This window comes from Labrus mixtus, chromosome 2 (assembly GCF_963584025.1).
Source record: "Labrus mixtus chromosome 2, fLabMix1.1, whole genome shotgun sequence".
NCBI classification, from domain to species: Eukaryota; Metazoa; Chordata; class Actinopteri; order Labriformes; family Labridae; genus Labrus; species Labrus mixtus.
In genome coordinates, this window is record NC_083613.1 from 18450465 (window position 1) to 18470737 (window position 20273).

The following is a 20273-nucleotide window of genomic DNA, read 5'->3' on the forward strand; positions in this document are numbered from 1 at the left end:
CACATAAATCAAGTTGATTTTTTATAACTTTGAGTCAAAAAATGACTTTCAATGTATTCAAACTTGAAATTCCTAAACAACTTTTTTTTCTTTATCCCTTGAGTCTTAAATATGGTAATTTAAATCATTCTCATCTCTTATAGGCGGTTTATAAAACTAAGAATGAACCTCAATTTGTCCCAGACTTAAAATAAGCTGCTGCCTTAAATTGTTTAAAAATGTAGGTACAGTCATTGTGACTATTCCTACTTGAAGACTAGACAGACTTTCCCAATTTATCAAAATATTACTCTTTACTGGTACAAATAAGGGTTGTCACAGCTGCCAGATTGATCCTTGGACTATGGAAAAATACACCTGTACCTTAAAAACTGGATGAAATTTGTTAGAAATAGTATCATTTGAACAAATGTTAGTTACAATCAACAGAAAGGTGAGAATTTAAGCGGACATGGGACTACTGTCCTGCTAACAGCTTTGTTGGGACAAATTTCTAAAACTACTGCATTTTTATTTTGGATGTCCCAATTGTGCACTTTAACCCTATCCCTTTGGATATTTTGTATCTCAAAATGATGATGCTGTCTGTATATCTTTAAATAAATGAAAACTTCGTATGAACATTCTTTGCAGTTTATAGTATATAGACATATATAGATATATATATATATTTTTTTTTTTTACAATATTCTCTTTCATAAGTATGTCATCTTTAAGGACACATTTGAAAATATGACTTAATAAAACAATAAATGCAATGACACATTGTAATGCTTTATTTGGTAAATCAGACAAATAGGCATTGCTATTATAAAACACTTCAGGCAGTATCTGAGGAAATGAAATTGATTAATGGAGAGCAATGGCAGTGAACATCGTTCATCTTTTAGCCTTTCAACAAAAAAAAAAAATCAAAGATACATCTTGATGTGTATTGAGAAGATGAATTTGTTAACTGTGAAGCTGTGTCTTCTTTTTGCATAACACCTTAAAATCAGCAATAAAATATCACAAATGCAAACCAGATACAAACATAAGAACTGTACAGGCTGTTCAACAGCTTTCCTGTTTTACCTCTTAGGTAATATAAGAGAATGTGAAAACTGTCCTGTGTTCAGTGTATACTGTACATAATAAAACTAATCTGACATCATTTGTGTCTCAGAAGAAAATCAAGTTAGGATGTAACATACCAAATCATTTATAATGGAAAATATTGAGTATTGCAATAGTAAAAGAATGGTTGTGAACATAGGTGCCTAATGATTGACATACAATTAAAGACAATATGAGGGCTGTATCATTATTAGTTTAAATACAGAATATTATATAATTTATCAAAACATTTGATCCCTGCCCCACTAGAGAGAGAGAGAGAGAGAACATGAGCATGACAGAATGGATTTGACCTGGACTGACCTCCAGTGCACATGATAATTAAGACACGTCTCGTCTCCCCCCCACCATCTCCAGTCTAAATGGACTGTACAACAAACAAACACAGAACATGGGCAATGACAATGTACACAGTTCTGTGTGCAGTCCAAACAACATTTGAATGAACAGTCAGGTACTTTGTAATTCAAAACACCTTGATGGTTTACATGAGTCAAGAGAAATGAAAAAGGATGTAAACCTGGTAATTAATTCTTTAAAATGAATACTCCTATTTGACCAATAAATAACTTTGTTTCCTTTCTGTTTGTGTAGCTGATACAAAATATAACTGATATGTACAAGGAAGTAAGAGATTAGAAAAATAAGTTTTCAAGTATTCAAGTACCGCCAGTGATGAAAGCTGATGAGTATAAACCTGCTAAGAATGATCTTTAACTTTCCTATATGAATATTAAATTAAAAGAAATTTAACAATAAGAAATAATACCTATTAAAATACATTCACTGCTGCCCTCAACGTGATTTCTACATATTGTTCATAGGATGGATCATCTCATCAGTCACATCAGATACATGACAGGAACGTGCAGACTAAGTGGTTCCTTCCAAGTTTGTTTCTTGTCTTTTTTTTATATTAATTTCAGAATTATTTCTCCAAAGTTTCTGGTTTTAAAATCTAACAATGTTCAGATTGTATTCTTTGAGTTTTAAATTTTGGTTCTTGATATTTGCAATTTATGATTTTTATTTTTGTTACACTTTACCCATGGAAACTGTTTTAAATGTGAACACATCCTCCCTCCCCCAGCTCCACTGTAATAAGGAATCCCCTGATAAATAGCAAACATCTAAAAACAACAAAGAGATTACATTTACTCTGTGGCACTCTTAAATGATCCAAAAAAAACAAACATAAAGTTTCCAGAACTTTATGCAAAACAAAGGTTTTACTAGATAGATTTTTGGGTTGCTAGCAAATACTGAATTTTTTACACTTCTTTCTGTACAACTAATCAAAAACAAGACTGCACCCGAGATTGTGCACAAAGAAACTCATATCCTTTCTGTCACTTTAATCACTGCAGAGCCTGCAGTCTCAAACGAGTGACAATATTTAAAACAAAATCAGTAGCATTTGGCATAAACTCACCAAAGACCACCACATTACTTTTTATTTTTTTAATAATGTACCTTGCACATGTACTCTCTGATATGTTGGAGTGATGAGTCAGTGGATCTTGTTTTTCATGTGCTGGCAATCTGTCCATGAACACGGAAGCGGTACAGGCATGTGTATTCTACATGACCCCAGTTAGTGAGGACACGCAGCTCCACATATCGATACACCGCATCACTGGGATTCTACATGAGTAAAAAAAGGAGAGAGAAGTATAGAATGAAAAAAGAAGAAGACAGAAATTGTAAGAGTAGACGAAACCAGTGCAGGAAAGATAGAAGACAACAAAAGATGTTTGCAAACAATTTTTTTGTTTTTACACAGAACAGAAAGTAGGTCATGTCATGATGTTTTTATATTTGTTGATTTCTACTCACCGGCAGCTTGAAGGTCTGTGTTGATTCACCATCTTCATTGTAAGTGAATGTCCCCAGCAGAGTTCCTTCTTCTGCGTCGTCTTTCATTCCCTGTGAAGGAGAACGTTTGTCCTCTGAGATTATTCTAGAGCAGAGCAGTTATAGGTCAGTATGCTACGTTTCTAGGTCCCCAGCACTCACATAGACTTCAAAGTCTTTGGGAGCAGATTCGATGGTGCCGGTGGGAGAGTTGTAGCGAGGGAGGTGGTCCAGCGTCACATGAGTTATCCTGATGGGATGAGACAGGGAGATCACAAGAGTCCCCTGGACACCGTGAAATGCCCAACATTTCCCAGGGAGAAGCACCGGGTAGCCCTGCGAGTGAAGAGGGGGAGGACATATAGCCGTGAGTGTCCAACAAAGTGCTAAACAGATTTAACTTACAAAAGAACTGAGAGAGAAAGCAGGAGGAAGAAGAGATGGAGGAGAGGAGAAAGAACTGAAGTGAGACAGAACGGTCAGATGTTTTCAGAAGAGGGAGGGGAAATTGAGATGACAGAAAAGATGGAGGCAAGTGAGAAATAAAAATGACGAGAACATCTTTTACCTGAATAACAGTGCGTGGGCTTTCAGATGGGTACCACAGAGGGATTCCGAAAAGGGTGACACAGGCGGAACGGATTCGATACGTCTCTGAACACCTGGTGCTGATCATGCTGGCCCCTTAGCACAAACAAAACCACATCGTGTTAAAGAAGGGTTGAAATGAACTCATGAATAATTTCATTAAAAAAAAAAAATAATAAGAATAATTATAATCTGCTCTTTTAACCACAAAGAAACATGACGATTAGACACCTCTGAACTAAAGCCCTTTACAAATGTAAATCTGAACCAATACACTAATCTGTTATTATTGGTTTTTAATCATATCCCTTACCTTATTAACTATCACATGTTTTTGTTCAAATGAAACTTTGCCAGCATGACCACAGAGAAAATGTAACGTGGGTATGTAAATCATGAGACAGTGACGTGAGCACCTACCTTGAGTCTCCAGTGCAAAGTCAGCCATTTTGTCAGCCATGGGCCGTCCGCAGTCTGGGGAGCTTCCTTTGTCTCTGAGTCTGATAGCATCCTGCTCCTGATTCACATTCACAGGCAGTAAGCAACATAAGTAAGTGCATTCAGTATGGTTTCAAAATGGTCAATATTTGGATACTTGTTGACATCTCATCACATGATTTAAAACAGCACAATCTCCATTATCTTACTGATCGACGTTATCCAACAGTACAGAAACTTAAGAAGAACCTCACGTCTTGTTTTTAACCAAAAGATGCTCCGACCCAACAAAAGAGAGCATTGTCTGAAGTGCACAGATACGTTGGCAGCATTTGGCTAATTAAAAACTATAAATTAACCAATATTACATGACTGCAACTTGTATATTTGTAGCAGTGGCATCGAATCAGGTTTCACTATCCTCTGACTTTTACTAGCATCGTATTGTGAGAACATACAGAGTCAAATGTATCAACATACACCTAGAAACAGATTTGCAAACCACCATAGAATTGCACTTACAGTATATGAGTAATTGGTCTTAAATGACATCTACAGAATCTATTCCTTTCCCTACCTTGATGCGGTCTGTGAGCCACGCCTCCATGGCCTGTTGGAGCTCTGGGGTGAGATGGTTATCGATGGGGGCAGAGTTTGTTTGAGGGCAGGGGGCCGGGGTAGACAGCTGGATGGAGGACAACTCCTGGGACAGCTACAAGAAACAAGAAGTCTTATTGTAGCCACACAATGTGTAGTAAACAAGTCTGGTCGGAAGACCAAATTAAATAACATAAACGAATGATGAACACTTTGAGTTTGTCAGTTTGTACACATCTATCAGTGATGTCACCTTTGAGTTTTGGGCTTCTAAAGCTTGGATCTTGAGGGTGAGAACGGCAGCCGTGTTGCTGCTGCGTGTCTGGTGATCCACCATCGTCTTGCCCAACCCAGCAACCTCCTGCTCCAGACGGAGCCGACTGTTTGCGTCCACGACATCAAGTTTTGCTTTCATATCCTGCATGTCCATCTGTACCCTCTCCTTCATCTAAGGGGGAAAGAAATGAAGTCATCACTGTACTAACACTGAGATCGAATGAGAAATGTTGAGAATTTCAGGTAGTGTCATACAGATGAGGCTCAGCAGGTTACGAGGTCACTGCAGAGGCTACTACTGGTTAATTAAAATCTATATGACTGATGAGAAATGTACTCTTGGTAACCCACACACTCTCACACTTTCAAAACAGGTTTCTAAACCGAGTATATTTTCTACCTAAAGAAGTATTGAGCCAAGTTGGATTGATGCATTTTTCCACAACAACATTTAACTTCAGTTTATTTCCCACTAAAATCATGGACGGATATAGTTTGTAAAAAGGACTGAATATGGATCTATTTTCATTTTTCTTCAGAGTTTCACTCTTCTAGAGTACTTTAAAGTTAGACGGCACAACAAAGAAACCTACAAAGTCACAGAGGAAATCTGTATTCTCTCTGCACTTCCATGTGATCTCCAGTAGATAGTACTCTAGCACAGATGAGTTTGACCCACTCTGGCTTCTATCCTCGCATCAATAGGCAGGACTTTTCAGATTTTACAGACCAAGTCTATGAATGATAAGGAGAAAGAAATGAGCAAGGACACAGAGAATAACAGAAGAAAAGGAGGCAGAATTGTAGGGAAGTATTCTCTTACCTGGGAAAGAAGGTGTTCCTGCTTCCGCTGCAGTTCTATCTGTGTCAGCTGCAGTTCCTCCTGAATCAAACACAGATTCAGAAACATGAACTCTGATTTTTCATAGAGGCCCCAAATCATATTTGTTTCAGCACTTTTTTTTGGCAAAATGAAGGCCTCTCACTTCAACAAAAAGCTGATGATCGGCATCATACCTTAAGACCCTGCATCTTTGCTTCTACAGCAGCGGACACAATGGCTGGATCCTAGAGGGGTTGGAAAAAACACTTAATACTTCATGCTAACAGAAAAGTCCCCACATTTGCATCAAACAAAAACACCCAAAATAGCTTAATTTATTCTGTATCAGTATATACTGTATACAAAGAAGGCCACATGATACTTTTGACAATAAATTTCCCATGCACTTAAAAATCTACTTTAAATCTGATAATCTATGTGCTTTGAAGATTTAAATGTAAAAATCTCAAGACTGAAGCTTCCTTTAGAGAGGAGTGGTGGAGACATTCACAATCAGTTTTCAGTTTATAGTCAGGAAGTTTAAGATTGATCCTGAAGAAGCATATAGATTCCATGTATTGCATAATCTTTATTTAAATATGCATGACATGCATTGAATCATATTAGTTCATTGAACAGAAAAGTAATTCATCCATCAACATGTCGGTGCAATTATCTGTACCTCCTTAATGAACAGATTTTTTAAAATGTCAAAATACTGTAAATGTTACTGAACACGGGAGAAGTTTGATAATCAGATTTTATCCAAAGCTAGAAGTTAAAGGAACTCTGAGGGACTAACCATTTGCAAAAGCCCACAGATATCTATCCTCCCAGTCATTTAATATCAATGAATTTTATTTCAACCCTCCCACAGAATGAACCAGTGAGATGAAGATGAGCTTTCCTACCACCACAGGTGTAAGATGCATGGTGTTGGGTTGAGGAGGAGGAGGAGGAGGAGGAGTGGAAAGGATAACAGGTTGACTCTGAGGTTTGATTTGTGACGGGGTCTTTGTAACAGTCATGCGGGAGGTGAGAGAGGTCAACACAGGAAGGAAGAACCAAATACCTGGAGAAAACAGAACCAATGGGGTCTTAACACACAGCAGAGACACAGTCTTCACAAAGTAAACATCACCTGCTGCAATGAACCTTCGTCGATCAAAGGCCTTGACATACAAAAGCTGTGTAATGAATGACATTTGCTGTGACTCATTCAGCCTGAGTTGACCAAGCTGTGCTGCTTTACAAGTCAAACTAGGGCTGCTCGGTTGTGACAAAAATCAGAGTCATAGCCAAGTTAGTTAATGCGCACACCCTCAGGCTCAGGTTAAAATCCGACCTGTGGCTCCCTGCATATTATTCCCCACCTGCTCTCCCTGATATCTGAATCGCTCCACTGTCCTTTCCCCCCCAAAAAAACATTACAAATATAATCACGATTTGTTTAATTGATATTGAGACAATTATTTAACAAGAGTACTCAATGATTTTACAACATCTGGATCACAAGCATTCATCCAACTTAAACACTTGTTAACACTTTGAAAACAAGCAATACATAAAAATAGCTCAGTCAAAAACATCTCAATATAATACAATAAATTAGCTGTGTTTTTGAGGTAGTGTTGATGTACTCTTGTGGCCAAAATGTAACAACAAAAGCTTTGAACATTTACAGAACATGACAAAACAAAACCTACGGACAAAATGAGCACACCTCTGCATGCCATGTGCTCAGGCGGCACAGTTATTGTTTAATCTTGATTATCTTGTTTTCACGATTGTGTAAAGCCATAATCATAATCGAATTTCGATTAATTTCCAAGCCCTAACGGACATGTTGACACTCTACCCCCGCAATTAGACAAAATGTAGGTTTTAAAGGAAAACAGGTAGGAACAGAAAGGCGTAAATTGGCCCTTTATGTAGATGATGTTATATGGTTTATTTTACATCCCCATAAGAATGAGACCATAAATTAACACAAAACAATAGGTGAATATAGCAAAGTTTCAGGATGCGATATGATACGATGCAATGCAGACACTTTATTGTCCCCTTAGAGACATTTTCCTTGGACTCAAAGTGCTGACAAACATTCAAATTAAACTTTTGTAATAAACTTTGTTATTGTAAAAACAAAATAGGCAAGCTCTTGAAGATGAATATAAACATAAATGGCACAAAGAAAATAAAGTATCTGGTCATTAACATGCTACATGTGCTGCAGACACTGTGATGAGTATATTAAATAATAGAGCTGCGGCTTAGTCTGCTAGATGATGAAGGGACTTTTTCAAACCATTTCATTATTACACCAAGAACTGTTTCCTGCTAATAGAACATATAAGTATTAATTGGAAATAAAATGATATGCCAATACCCATATATATCTGTGATAAGCCTGTACCTGGAGATAATATTAGCTGAGCAATATATTGGTGTGTTTCTTATAGGTTTTAGTATAAGTTAGGTAGAGCCGGAGAGTTTTTTTTAATTTTGGATCCTGGTACCTATCCTATACAGGTCTCATGAAACACTTGGTGATTAAATGTGTTAGATTAATGCAAACGACCCACTTATTGTATTTATTACTTACATAGTAGTAGAATCAAGAGGAGGATAAACAGACCACAAGCCTTCTTCATGTTACTGCTGATTGACCCGTAGGCTGCAGTGATGAGAGGAAAAGGTTAGTTAGCAGGGATTTTGGTAATCTGTAGAACAATCACATGCATCAGTTGTGAAAACATAAACCTGCTGACACGTGAAAGCAGTATGCATGTTGACATGTGAGCATAGACTGTACAAATCCACTTGACAATGTGAGAAAAACAAACACAAGCTGGTTCAAATACTCACATATGTTTAGTTTAGGCATGGGTATCAAGAAAGGGTATCAACATGAAAGTGGTTCTACATTTCTAAGATTCATGGATTCATTAAGGCAGCTGAATTTCAAATGTGCTTATGATTCCTAACAGCAACATAATTCATTCAGGATTTAAGGTTAGATAGAATTTTAAGGTCCATAAAGTATCCATAAGTTGGAATAAAAATGTTTTTCAATATCGATTTCTTAGATACAAGTTCAGAGAGCACCACTCCACCCCTGGTTGCTATAAGTGACCACGTAGTACAGAAACTCTGTTCTTTTAAGCGATGAAGGGTAAGATGGATGAATGTTACCATGTCGTGACAAGCTTTGTGGTGAAGGGGTTGAGTCACCAACGTGAGTTTGCAAAATGCACAAATTACATCTGGGGCCGTTTCAGTAAGCAGGTTTTGTGCAAACAACCAGCCAGTTAACCCTGAAATGAGGGGAACTCTGGGTTTTCCTTTTCAGAAAGAGAGGTCACTCAGACCCGAGAAAGAGGGGTAACTCCAGCACGTTACAGAGAGGAAGGTAACTTTACCTCTGATTCAGTTACTATGGTAACTGAGTCTGTGAACCTAACCTGGTCGGGAGTTTTCTTCAGTGAACCCCGAGTTTCTCTTGGTCTCCTCCCTCTTTCAGAGCCAGAAATGTGGTTTCATTTCTTCATTCTTTCAATCAGTCCCTATCACGTGCGTTAATGAATATTCACAGTTTCCAGTTTGTTTTAATATTAAATGTTAGGTAGGCAGTACTATAGCGTATAAAACTTTCTAAAAATATAGGAATTGGAGTCAAGATTCTGTGACAACCAGATACCATAAGCAGAAATCGAAATGATACCCCTGATATGATAGGGTAAGGTAAGGTAAGGTAGGCGAGGGTGTGGTAGGATACAAAATGATGCGATAAACTTTATTGTCGTCTGGGGGACATTTGTGTTGGACTTCAAGCGCTGCACACTTGAAGCTAAACATAAATATATAAAAAAAAACAACAACAATACCATACCTAAAGCTGTGAGATGTATTACTTTAGAGTGAACTGCAGCAGCCATCAATGAGAATGAGTCTACACAAAACACAGGAAACATGAGATCATTATTTAGACATGCAGAGAGGCATACATTCCAGCAGATACACACACACACACACACACACACACACACACACACACACACACACATACGCCAATACTCACTCATCAGACCAAACAAGGCACTGCTGATTCGGCTTCTGTATCCAGCACTAGGAGCCCCACTGGTACTTTGGATCCTGCTGGTGAAGGCAGTGGGCTTCCTGTGATTCCCCTCAGAGGACGAGTACCCCGAGCTGTCCACACTGCTCTGACTCAGCTCCTTGGGGTTTGGTCTGAGGTGTAATCCTTGTATACTGGGGCTGTGGAGCCCAGCAGTGTAAAACCTTGTCTCTGGAGGTACCGAAGGGCAGCTTGTGGGCGTCCGACTCCGAGCTGACGATGGGGTCAGGGCAGGCCGAGGGGTGGCAGTAACGTAGGGTATGGTCCTCATTGTTGTCTGATTCTGACTGGTGGAGGGAGAAACACTCAGGCCTGAAATCAGAATGGAAAATAGAGAACAGTCAGCTGTGCAGATTAAATCACTCAATACTTGTTCTTGTACTAAAAGTTACAAGAATCATTTCATATAATAAGATGGATGTTTTATCTCCATTTAAATTGTACGTCATCATTAAGCAAAGACTAATTTCCATTTTGATTTACGCAAATTGGGCTGAAACAAATCATTTGAAAGTGAACCATATAAATTGATTTAAATTGATTTTTGTAATTTTTGTAGGTTGTAGTACTCAATATGATTCAATGTACCCTGGAATGAAGGAATGAATCTGAATGAAATCACAACATTTGAATTAACATCATGGAACTTCGGATTTTTTTTAGCATTTTCACTTGACTAAAAGGTGAAAATGATTTTCAAATCATTTATTGATGAACCGATCTTCATGTAGGGCTGGGATATTAATCCAGTTCCAATTACGATAACAATTTTGGCCTCCATCGATCATAAAAACAAGATAAAAAGAGATTAACCGATGACTGTGCTGCATGCCTTGTTGCACTCGTTTTGTCCACAGGTTTTGTCTTGTGTGATAAATGTTTCAAAGAGGTTGTTGGTATATTTTGGCCACATTAGAACATCAACGACCTCAAAAACATTTTTCATTTTTCAAAATGTATTTTATTATTATTTTGACATACTAAAATTTGTGTCACTTCTGTATTTTCACATATTGCTTGTTCAGAATGTTAAAGTGTTAAGAGTGTTGAAGTTTGTTAAATGCATGTGATGATGCAGATGTTGTACAATCAAGTAAGATTCGAATTGTGTAAGATTTTGTGTTTAATAATCGTGATCTCAATATCAATCAAAATAATTGAGTAACCCTACTAACATGTCAGAGAGACACATGTCCCCAACCGGATTCATTCTACAAATAAATATCACTTTAGTATTGACAGGTTTCTATGTCATTGTGTGTCTTGCTGATAGGAAGTCTTCATGTGTTTACCATCACACTGGTCTGCTGGATCGAGCTGCTCAGGGCTAGAAGATCTAGTATTGCTTTTGGTTCTACTCGGGGTACGAGAGCCACTCTTACGGTTTCCAGACTTCTTTTTGAAAACCCTGCAGATAAAAAAACAAGACAACCCAATCACACACACACACACACACACACACACACACACATACACACATTATCATGACAAAGAACAAAAATGACTTTGCATTACGGTTTGAAAATCAGAGCTATTGACAATAAAACAAGATTAAGACACATTAGCGCACACAAAGAGATAGAGTGACATACTTGACAGGGTTTTCCCGGTAGGAAATGTTAGTCACACTACTCGAATCAGACTCTTCATCTGAGTTATAGTAGCCGCCGGACACGAGGCGAGAACTCCTACGAGACATGGCTGAAAGACAAAGAACGAAAAATAATGAGATATCAGTGACATTTATAAATCAGGCTACCAGTGTTATTAAGCAAAACAATATTTTCTGACCAAATGTGAAACACAGAATCCGTCTTCTATAAATGTAAGATCACTTAACGTCATATTAAATACTCTATTATTTATCTGCCTTTATTTGGTGACTAAACTTGTATGGGTATAAAAGACAGATCTATACATCTATTATTATCAGTAGCTGAGACTGCTGTGCCGAAGTAGAAACAGAAATACTAGGCACAATAGCAACTCAGTAACAACAGTAGTGGTGGTTATATGTAGTAGTAGTCAAAGTGGCAGATTTAGTTGTAATATATAAAGCAGCAGTGTAAATAGAAGGAGATGCTGCAATGTGTTTACCCGTTCAATATGCTTGATCAGGAATAAAGGCAGTGTTCAAATAGTCGTTGATGTAATAGTGTCAGCAGTTATACTACAGAACTCTGACAGATGCTCTCTTGGTTAATCTCAACAGTCTGTAATCCAACTAATCCATAGAAAACTATCCTGCTTCAAAAACACTCACTGACAGTCACAGAGCAGAAGTAAAACACCAAACACACACACACACACACTGGCAACTAAAACACAACCTTACCCACCTGAGACAGACACTGCTAGTATGTGACGGTGCAGACACACTCTGAGTACACACAGTAAAGAACACTAATGCAGCCTGACAAAAACAGACACAGATGCAGCATACCTTAACTGAGCAACCATGCTTGAGGTCCAGAAAAATATTGACAAATACTACAGTTAAAACTAAAGAAAGTATGAAAACATTAATCTTGAGCTTTGCTGTATTTGTTAGACATTAGCCGCCAAGTTTAATTTCAGAAATGCTCCCATCACAGCCTTCATGTAACAGACACCTTAAAATGAGCACTCTGATTGGTCGCTGTGTTTACAGTGAAGCTGATTTGCATAAACCACAGCTCACAAGCCGTGCCACTTGCTGTGCCAACTCCTGCAGCAAGCAGCAAAGTAAAAATCCCCTTACCCCTTAAAGTCAACTAGAAGAAAATAGAAAAGCCAGAGATGTATCCGTCTACAACTTAATAGACATATCATTGATTTTACTGTCCATATTACAGGCCAATAAGATGACTTAGAATTATGAATACATAGAAGAATGATGTATTTATTCCGCTACAGTAGAGGCTTAATGCTCTCTGAGGTTGTGCTGAAAGAACACATCATCAACCACAGTTTGCCAAAAGTCAAGTTGGATATGATGATATTGTCTGTCAGTTGCCCTGACAGCTTTTTTCAAGTTACACATGAAGAGACATTATCCCATTAATTCAGCAACCACATACTGAAGCGACACTAAAGATAGTCTTCCTGTGTACTCCTGTCAATAGAAATCAAACATCAGTAGCTACAAAAATTAAGCAGTCACCAGTCTGCAGACAACAAATGGCAATTCTTGAAGAGCGCTGTGATGTGCATTGATCCATTCAATTCCAAATCATCGATCTTTACCTCTGTTTGTCATTCATCTGAACATGTTTACATTGCAGATAGTCTACCTAACATTTGCTACATTTAAACAACTCACGGTGTAGGTCAAACTGACCATTCAAAATGCGAGTTAAGAATGTAACCTGACCTTAAAAAGTTATAAACTTGAACTACCAACACGTCTTTGAAACACTCTACCTTAAGAGTCTATATATCCAAAAAAATACATCAAGCTTTAGAATGTGCTTTGTAATGAAGTCTTGTAATTCGACAGGTTATCCTGTATCTTATCCTGCCTCCTCTTGATTCAAAGCAACATCTGGTTTTAGAGGAACTAACCTGGTTACAGTCTTTCTTTGCCTTCAGATACCGTCGTCAGCTGAGGGCAGGACAGCAGCAAAGCAGAGACTTACAAATGCTACTAAAAAGAGCGGCATATGACGACTGAAGGGGAAGCTGTGGCCTACAGATAGAGACAGGAAGTCAGCACACACACACACACACACACACACACACACACACACACACACAAACCTTCACTTACACGAAGGGTGTTAAGGCCTATTTTAGCTACATTTGAATATCTTGATCAGGAAGGAATATAACACACATGCCGATGTTTTTTCTCCACAAAATCCTACCTCAATACACAACCATCCCAAATACATCCAACAATCCATATGGTATATCCATAGTTTATCATCCTCCATTTCTTCTATGCATGCATCTTTTGAGTGAGTTACATGAGAGGGATTTTTTTTCTCATATGAAGATAGATGTCAACAGACTAAGACGAAAAGAGATATAAACATCAACAAACTGTGTTTGAAAAGATAATAATAGCAACATCACACATGACTACGCCTGACAGCAGTCTTTTGCTGTGCACACATGACGTCTTTGTTTATGGTTAACAACAACAACATAGTAACAGAAACAGCTCCAAACACTTCACAAGTTTGGTCATAACAAAACTGTTTGATGGTTTGACGTTCAACATTATAAAGAAACAAGGACCACAAATGTTTTGACTCCACAGCAACAGCAGCCTGTGTTGAGAAAACAAATTCTCCTTTTTTACACGATTAGAATTCCTGTCTTAATGTCGAGAGGCTTTAGCTCAGAGTGTTGGGTAAGGAGCAGTTTGTACTATAATTCCCTCAAATCCTCCCCTCCACTTTAATTGCTCAGCTCAGGCTAGCTCAGCACTTCTCCTGTCCTGAACACCCACCCCCTCCTTATGAAAGCAGAGGTTAAAGCTATTGATCCTCTGTTTTTTTTTTTTCATTCTTCTCATTCTCATTCTCGTTCTACCGTCACCTCTTACACCAATTAACACATTTGACCGAATCCTTCTTCTTATTGTGTTCCCTTCTTGTTTCAGGGCAGGCTTTTTCTTGGATCACATTTTTTAACTGCCCATTCATTCTCTTAAAGGGATACTTCACCCATTTGCATTAAGCTTTGTATCATTAGAAACCTGGTAGTATTTCTGAATGGTCGTGCATCCCGCCCTCATTTTCCCCTGAGATGGGGAATCTTTGTATTTCTGAGTCTGAAAAGGAGCTTCCGATGACGCAAAAATCGGCATTTTGCATCATCGGAAGCTGTTGCGGTTAGCGGGGTGAAACTACAACGCCAGTTCCTCATATTTTCGACCACTGAAGCTACAGACCAATCACAGATCAGTGGGTGGGAACTCACGCCCAGAATCGCCATATTGCTTGGAAGCTTTGCTAACAGGCTCTATGGAGAAACCTGATAATGGCGAAAAAATATATAATGGTCGGCCGCTTCCAGCTCAGCAGCCGAGACATAAGGCCTGCCTGTCGGCGGCGGTGGAGACGAGGAGCCCGGGCCGGCTCGAGCTGGGGCGGACTGGTAGTGTCGGTGCTCTCACTGTTTGCCTATGGACACAGACATAGAGTCTGTTTTCTGCCAGGAATTTCCAAGATACCAATTCAATTCTGGAAGAAATCTCGGAATCAGTTGAGGAAACGGTCTCATGTGTTAAATATGTCTGTAAATGTTTTTATTACTATATTTCTACTTCTATACTGTATATTTAGGAGAAACTGTAACGATCGAATTTCCCTCTGGGATTAATAAAGTATTTCTGATTCTGATTCTGAAATAGAGGACCTTAGTGGGAGTGGCATGCGGTGCTGTGCATTCTGGGATTTAGTGTCTTTCATCCACATGAGCCAAAAAAACACTTTCTGCCTTTTCTCGGCCAAGAAAACACCAACTTCAAACTTCAAAATGTATTTCACATTTCTACTACATATATGACCCAATGTCAATACAGATTCATGTTTCAATGGGTGAAGTATCCCTTTAAATTAGAGAGCCTTTTCCCCCGAGAATGGGTTTCAAGACATTTAAACATTTCATTTGATATGTTCCTACACTGGATGGCTGCAAGTAAAGCATGTTCCATTGCTTCACTCTATGTCCTCGAGGTATGACTCCTCAACATGTGAGTGAGTGTAAATTCATGACAGGGAAAATATCATAAAACAAGGACAAATCCTTAAGAGATCACCTCTTTCAGTTCCTGGGGGATTCATGTTAAGACAGACAAAAAGGGCCTGTTCATAAGTATGAACAAAAAACTGCCAAAAGTACAATCCTTCAGCAAGACTTACTATCTTTCTTTTCATACTGCCAGTTCACGGTACGATTTTTACGCCCCTTGGCAAATCTTGCTTTCAATACGAACGTCATGGAGGCGTAAACGTGGGACCAAGTCGTCCCACCATGTCTGCCGGCATCGGAGACAACACATGTTACAGTGGCAAGACGGGATCACTCAGTAAGTTTGCATGCACTGTTAAGTCCTTCATTTGTCTTTGTCCACGTAAACAAGCACGTTATATTGTATCATATTGTTATGCCGTAAAAATATCAAAGCACAAAGGCTTTAGGGCGGCAGAGGTTCGTTAGTGTCTAAAAAAGGGCTTATGATTCATCAGGATGAATTAACCAGCCAATGGTTGAATGACAAATTAAGATCACGATATCTCTTTCTATATTTATCAATATCAAAATACATCACAACATACACTAGGATTCCATTATGCAAGCTGTTTGAGAAGCACACTTGTAATGACAGTGGCTTTATAAGAAATCAGAGGATTATTTACTTTAACTTTAGTGTAGTTTGAATGACTTGGTTGATCACACGTTTTGAGGGATATATTGATCTACTAAAATGTCCAATGTTTATCATCATTATCCTTGTTGCTGTTAATTGTATTGCCATCCCCTATCTACCAGTGTTTTTTTTTTTTTGTTAAGAATGAAACTCTGTGGGCATCAGTATTGGTAAAGCTGCTCACAGGAAGTCAGTTTGAAGCAAAACTTGAAAGTGAAACTGAGTGAAGCTATCTTACTCTTCACTTGGGTGTGTTAAATCTCCTTGCAAGAATATGTGGTAATAAAAGAAGTGTACGCTGGACCCAATGACTCAACAGAAATGTCAATATCTAAATCCTACACACGCCACATATATGCATGTGTGATCCCTACACCTCCACACATGTACGTATACAGGATTGAAATCTAAGGAAGCAGAGATTGGGATGGAGTAGCGTCTGCTCAGGGCTGGGCAGGGTGGGGCTCTATAACTGCTCTAGTATCCTGACCACAGACTCTGGCAGTGCACGGACACAAAAAAACAGAAAAGCAGGAATAAGAGAAAAAGGGAAAGACCTAGCACATATAAGGACAAAGGCATTAGGAAGGTGAAGAGTAAGACCGAAAAATTGGCAGCATGAGCACAATGACAGAATGAAAGATGGACAAAGAGATGAAATAATAGACAGGGAGGGGCGAGTAGAGAAATTGTGCTTTGAATCCACAGTAGGGAAAATGTGTAGACCACTGTTGGATTTAAATCCAGCCAGTTTTCTTAATGAGTGGAAAATAGTTTTTTTTTTAAAAAGCACAGAGAGAGAAGCCAAAGGAATGAAAGGCTTCGGAAAGTCAAAGAAGTAAATACATTTGTATAAAAGTAGGCAAAGAAAGGAATGCAGAATATGAGTCCACATGAATCCCAAACTGGATTGGCAAATTGGTTATTATACTGTGGCTAACTTCAGGGCTGTGCCTGTGAAATATGATTCAGACATACAGAGCAGATGAGTCATGTGTGTGGCATTAGATGAATTACCCCAAGCTCTTTGTAAAGTCGACGGGGAAAACACCAACTACAGTCATTAAACCGAGCAGCTACTTAAAAAAGGTATGTTTATATCAATGTGAACCAGATGTTTACTCTTCATTCTTTCAGCCTCTCCTCTCAGCTTGAAAAGAAGGCCACTCAGCTGTCTGGCAATCCCTGCCTGAGAATCTTAGGCAGTCAGATGGCACTCTATACCCCCCGAAAATATAATTTTAATGTCCAGTGTTCTCTTAACTGTTACAGTATGTCTTTGTCTTTTTTTTTTTTTTAACAATCTTTTGATTATTGTTCTTGACAATATCATTGTTTAGTTCAATGAGTTAGTGAAATAAAAATGGATAAATTGATAATAAACAGGGTTTAAACAACTGCAATTGATATGCCTAAATGCACAATACAATATTTATAGCAATTAAAAGTTAATTGATGTAAATGATGCTCAACTTTTCTAAAAACTGATGATTCTTTCCTAAGAGTAGTCACATTTTAGTCACTCCTACACTTTTCACTTGTCAATGATTAATATCATTTAAAACACTTCAGACTGGCTAAACATGACAGGTTTTTCCACTATTTTCTGACACTGAATAGAAACTTTACTTTTCAAGACACACGCCCTGAAGCCCGTGAATGAACCCTGGTTGTCTCTGCTGGATTCACTATGGTATGTCCTGACCTCCATGGCTAAATTGTAAAGAGAGAATACATTTATGCCACTATATTGTCAACACTTAAACCAATAAATTAAGAGCACATGCTTGTTTACAGGTGTTGATGTGATGTTGATGACAGGTGCATCAACATTTAACACATAATCTTGCCAAATTAATTGAAACAAATTAGGGATGTTTTGTTTTTGACAGACAGTACAGAATATACTGCATTTCTTGAACTGAATAAATGTTATTCTTATAAATATAGTATTTAAATTTGGAACACAGCTCACATTAGGACAATCAAGTTTTTTTTTTAGATTAAATACTTAATAAGATTCCAGCTAGTAAGCCTTTATTTATGTTGGCTAACTACCTTCTTGGTAAACTTAAAAAAGCCAAATGTTAATTTAACTAACCAAACTTTGAAGACATAAAAAAAAGTCACACTTCATTAATCAGTTATTAACCACATTAACTTCTAGATACACATACCATTACATCTTTACTTTCAGAAGCCAAGCAAGGAGATGAAATGCAAAGAGTCGTTTACATGTGAGGTTTTAATAAAATGTTAATTCCTCAGCTTGTGTTACATTAAGGCGTCAATGGTGGAGATTTAAACATCCTACAGCAGCAACAACAACAACAACAACAACAACAACAACACACACTGAACACAAAAGCTTCACGTTTCAACACAAAGCTTAAAGTCACCTCCTGACGTTTGAAATGTAAGTTGCTTTAATGTTTTAGTTCGTTATCTTACCTCGGGATGTTTTGATGTCTGTCGCAGTTGAACAGAAACAGCCTGTCAGGAAATGATAATCTTCTCTTCAGCACCTCACAACCAACTAGCTCCGTTCAAAGAAACATCTCCACTCTTTTCAACTCTTACAAAGTACCAGAAACAGCGACTTCATGTTTTCATTATTTCCACAAGTGAAGTATCGCGTTTGAAGGCATTACTGTGGGCTGAATCAGAGAGACAGACCGACGCTGCTTGTCATGATAGTGCGGAGGTTTCGCCGCTACAAAATATTGACAGCAGGCAAAAATTCAAGATAGCAAAAGTAATGGTAGCGAAGACTTCCGGTTGAGGTTTACAAAATAAAGTTCTTTATCTCGATTCAACTAAAATGTTTATTTTGTATAGTGTGACTATGTTATGTTTTTATTTTATTATTTTAAAACAGACTACTTTTGGTATTATTACTACTAATACTACCACCACCGCTACAACTACTACTACTACTACTACTACTACTAATTTTAATAATGAAGCCCTAATAATAACAATAATCACAACAATGATTTTAATCTTTATTATTGTGTGACTGTCTCACAGTGCACGACCTTTTTCACAGCAGTAAAATCTGGAGCATCGTTTGCTATTATTATTTAAAATAAATACAGTTTATACATAGCATATTACGTGTTGGGATGGAATAAACTCATCTTCTATATATGTAAGACTATAAATATAAATAATTAGGTGCAGTAGCAGGAAGTTGTTATAACAGAGCCCTTTTTATTTATTTATTTATTTATTCACTGTACACGACTGTAGTGGTGATGTTGTCCACTGTGAAGCTGTTTCCGGTCTCTTTCTAGCGACTCATTGCATAGTGCATCTGGTAATAACGAAACATAGGGGCCCTCTAGTGGTTATATATGTGCCCTTCAAGAAATTAAAATGCAGCTGCATTTCAAGCTATTGACGCACAGAGGAGCCATCTGGCTGTAAAACGAAAAACAAACCTGTTATACTGTTTTGGGCCCTTGTGCGTCATCAAATTAGAATTGAATTGTAAGGCCAAAGTCGAAATTAAAATGTGAAAACTTTACCAAATTCTGTAAAGTTGGAAAATCAGATTCTAATTAAAATGACAGAACCCAAGCTTAATAAATGGCTAAAACACCTAAAACTACCAAGCAGCAAAAACTCTATGAACTCTTTCAGTAAAGCTGCTCTAAAATATGCTGCTGAGTTTTAGCTCTATGGAAGGGAAGAAAAAATGTAAACTAATATGAGAGATAAAATTAAGTCAAACACAAGAACATGAGGACGCAGAAATATAGCTGTGAATTATAATAAGCTACCACCAGCATATACAAACATACATGAATTCAATTAAACAAACAGTGTAATGTCTAGCAGAGCAATATCTTTATTAATCAGTCACCAAAATGTTTATTAAACAAAACATTTGTCTTTGTGGTGTATTGTAGTATTTAACATATGAAAGGTTTTACTTTAGAAACACTGAAGTCAAATTTAAGCATCAAGTCATCATATCTTGTCTGATGATCTCAAGGTGTTATTTTCTATAAAGACAAACAAAAACACTTTTAGACTGACCATTTGGTCATGTGCAAATCAATTAGTTTAAACAAATG

General features: G+C 37.8%; 1 protein-coding gene across 3 annotated transcripts; it reads right to left on the minus strand.

Annotated features, from left to right (window-relative positions):
* Positions 1-2568: 2568 nt before the first annotated feature.
* On the minus strand, positions 2569-18916 carry sun2 (Sad1 and UNC84 domain containing 2). Of its 3 annotated transcripts, XM_061054181.1 has the most exons (17): positions 18643-18916; positions 13374-13497; positions 11423-11531; positions 11123-11238; positions 9774-10142; positions 9585-9644; positions 8298-8369; positions 6604-6764; positions 5887-5937; positions 5693-5752; positions 4847-5041; positions 4574-4708; positions 3979-4075; positions 3539-3654; positions 3133-3306; positions 2953-3042; positions 2569-2760 (listed from the first exon to the last, which is right to left on the minus strand). In XM_061054181.1, exons 3-17 carry the CDS (start codon positions 11527-11529, stop codon positions 2644-2646), a joined length of 1920 nt encoding a protein of 639 aa, XP_060910164.1. In that variant the 5' UTR covers positions 11530-11531; positions 13374-13497; positions 18643-18916; the 3' UTR covers positions 2569-2643. The 3 variants fall into 3 exon arrangements, with proteins under 3 accessions (XP_060910164.1, XP_060910156.1, XP_060910173.1); XM_061054173.1 differs by lacking the exon at positions 13374-13497; XM_061054190.1 differs by lacking the exons at positions 9585-9644; positions 13374-13497.
* Between the last annotated feature and the right edge of the window lie 1357 nt (positions 18917-20273).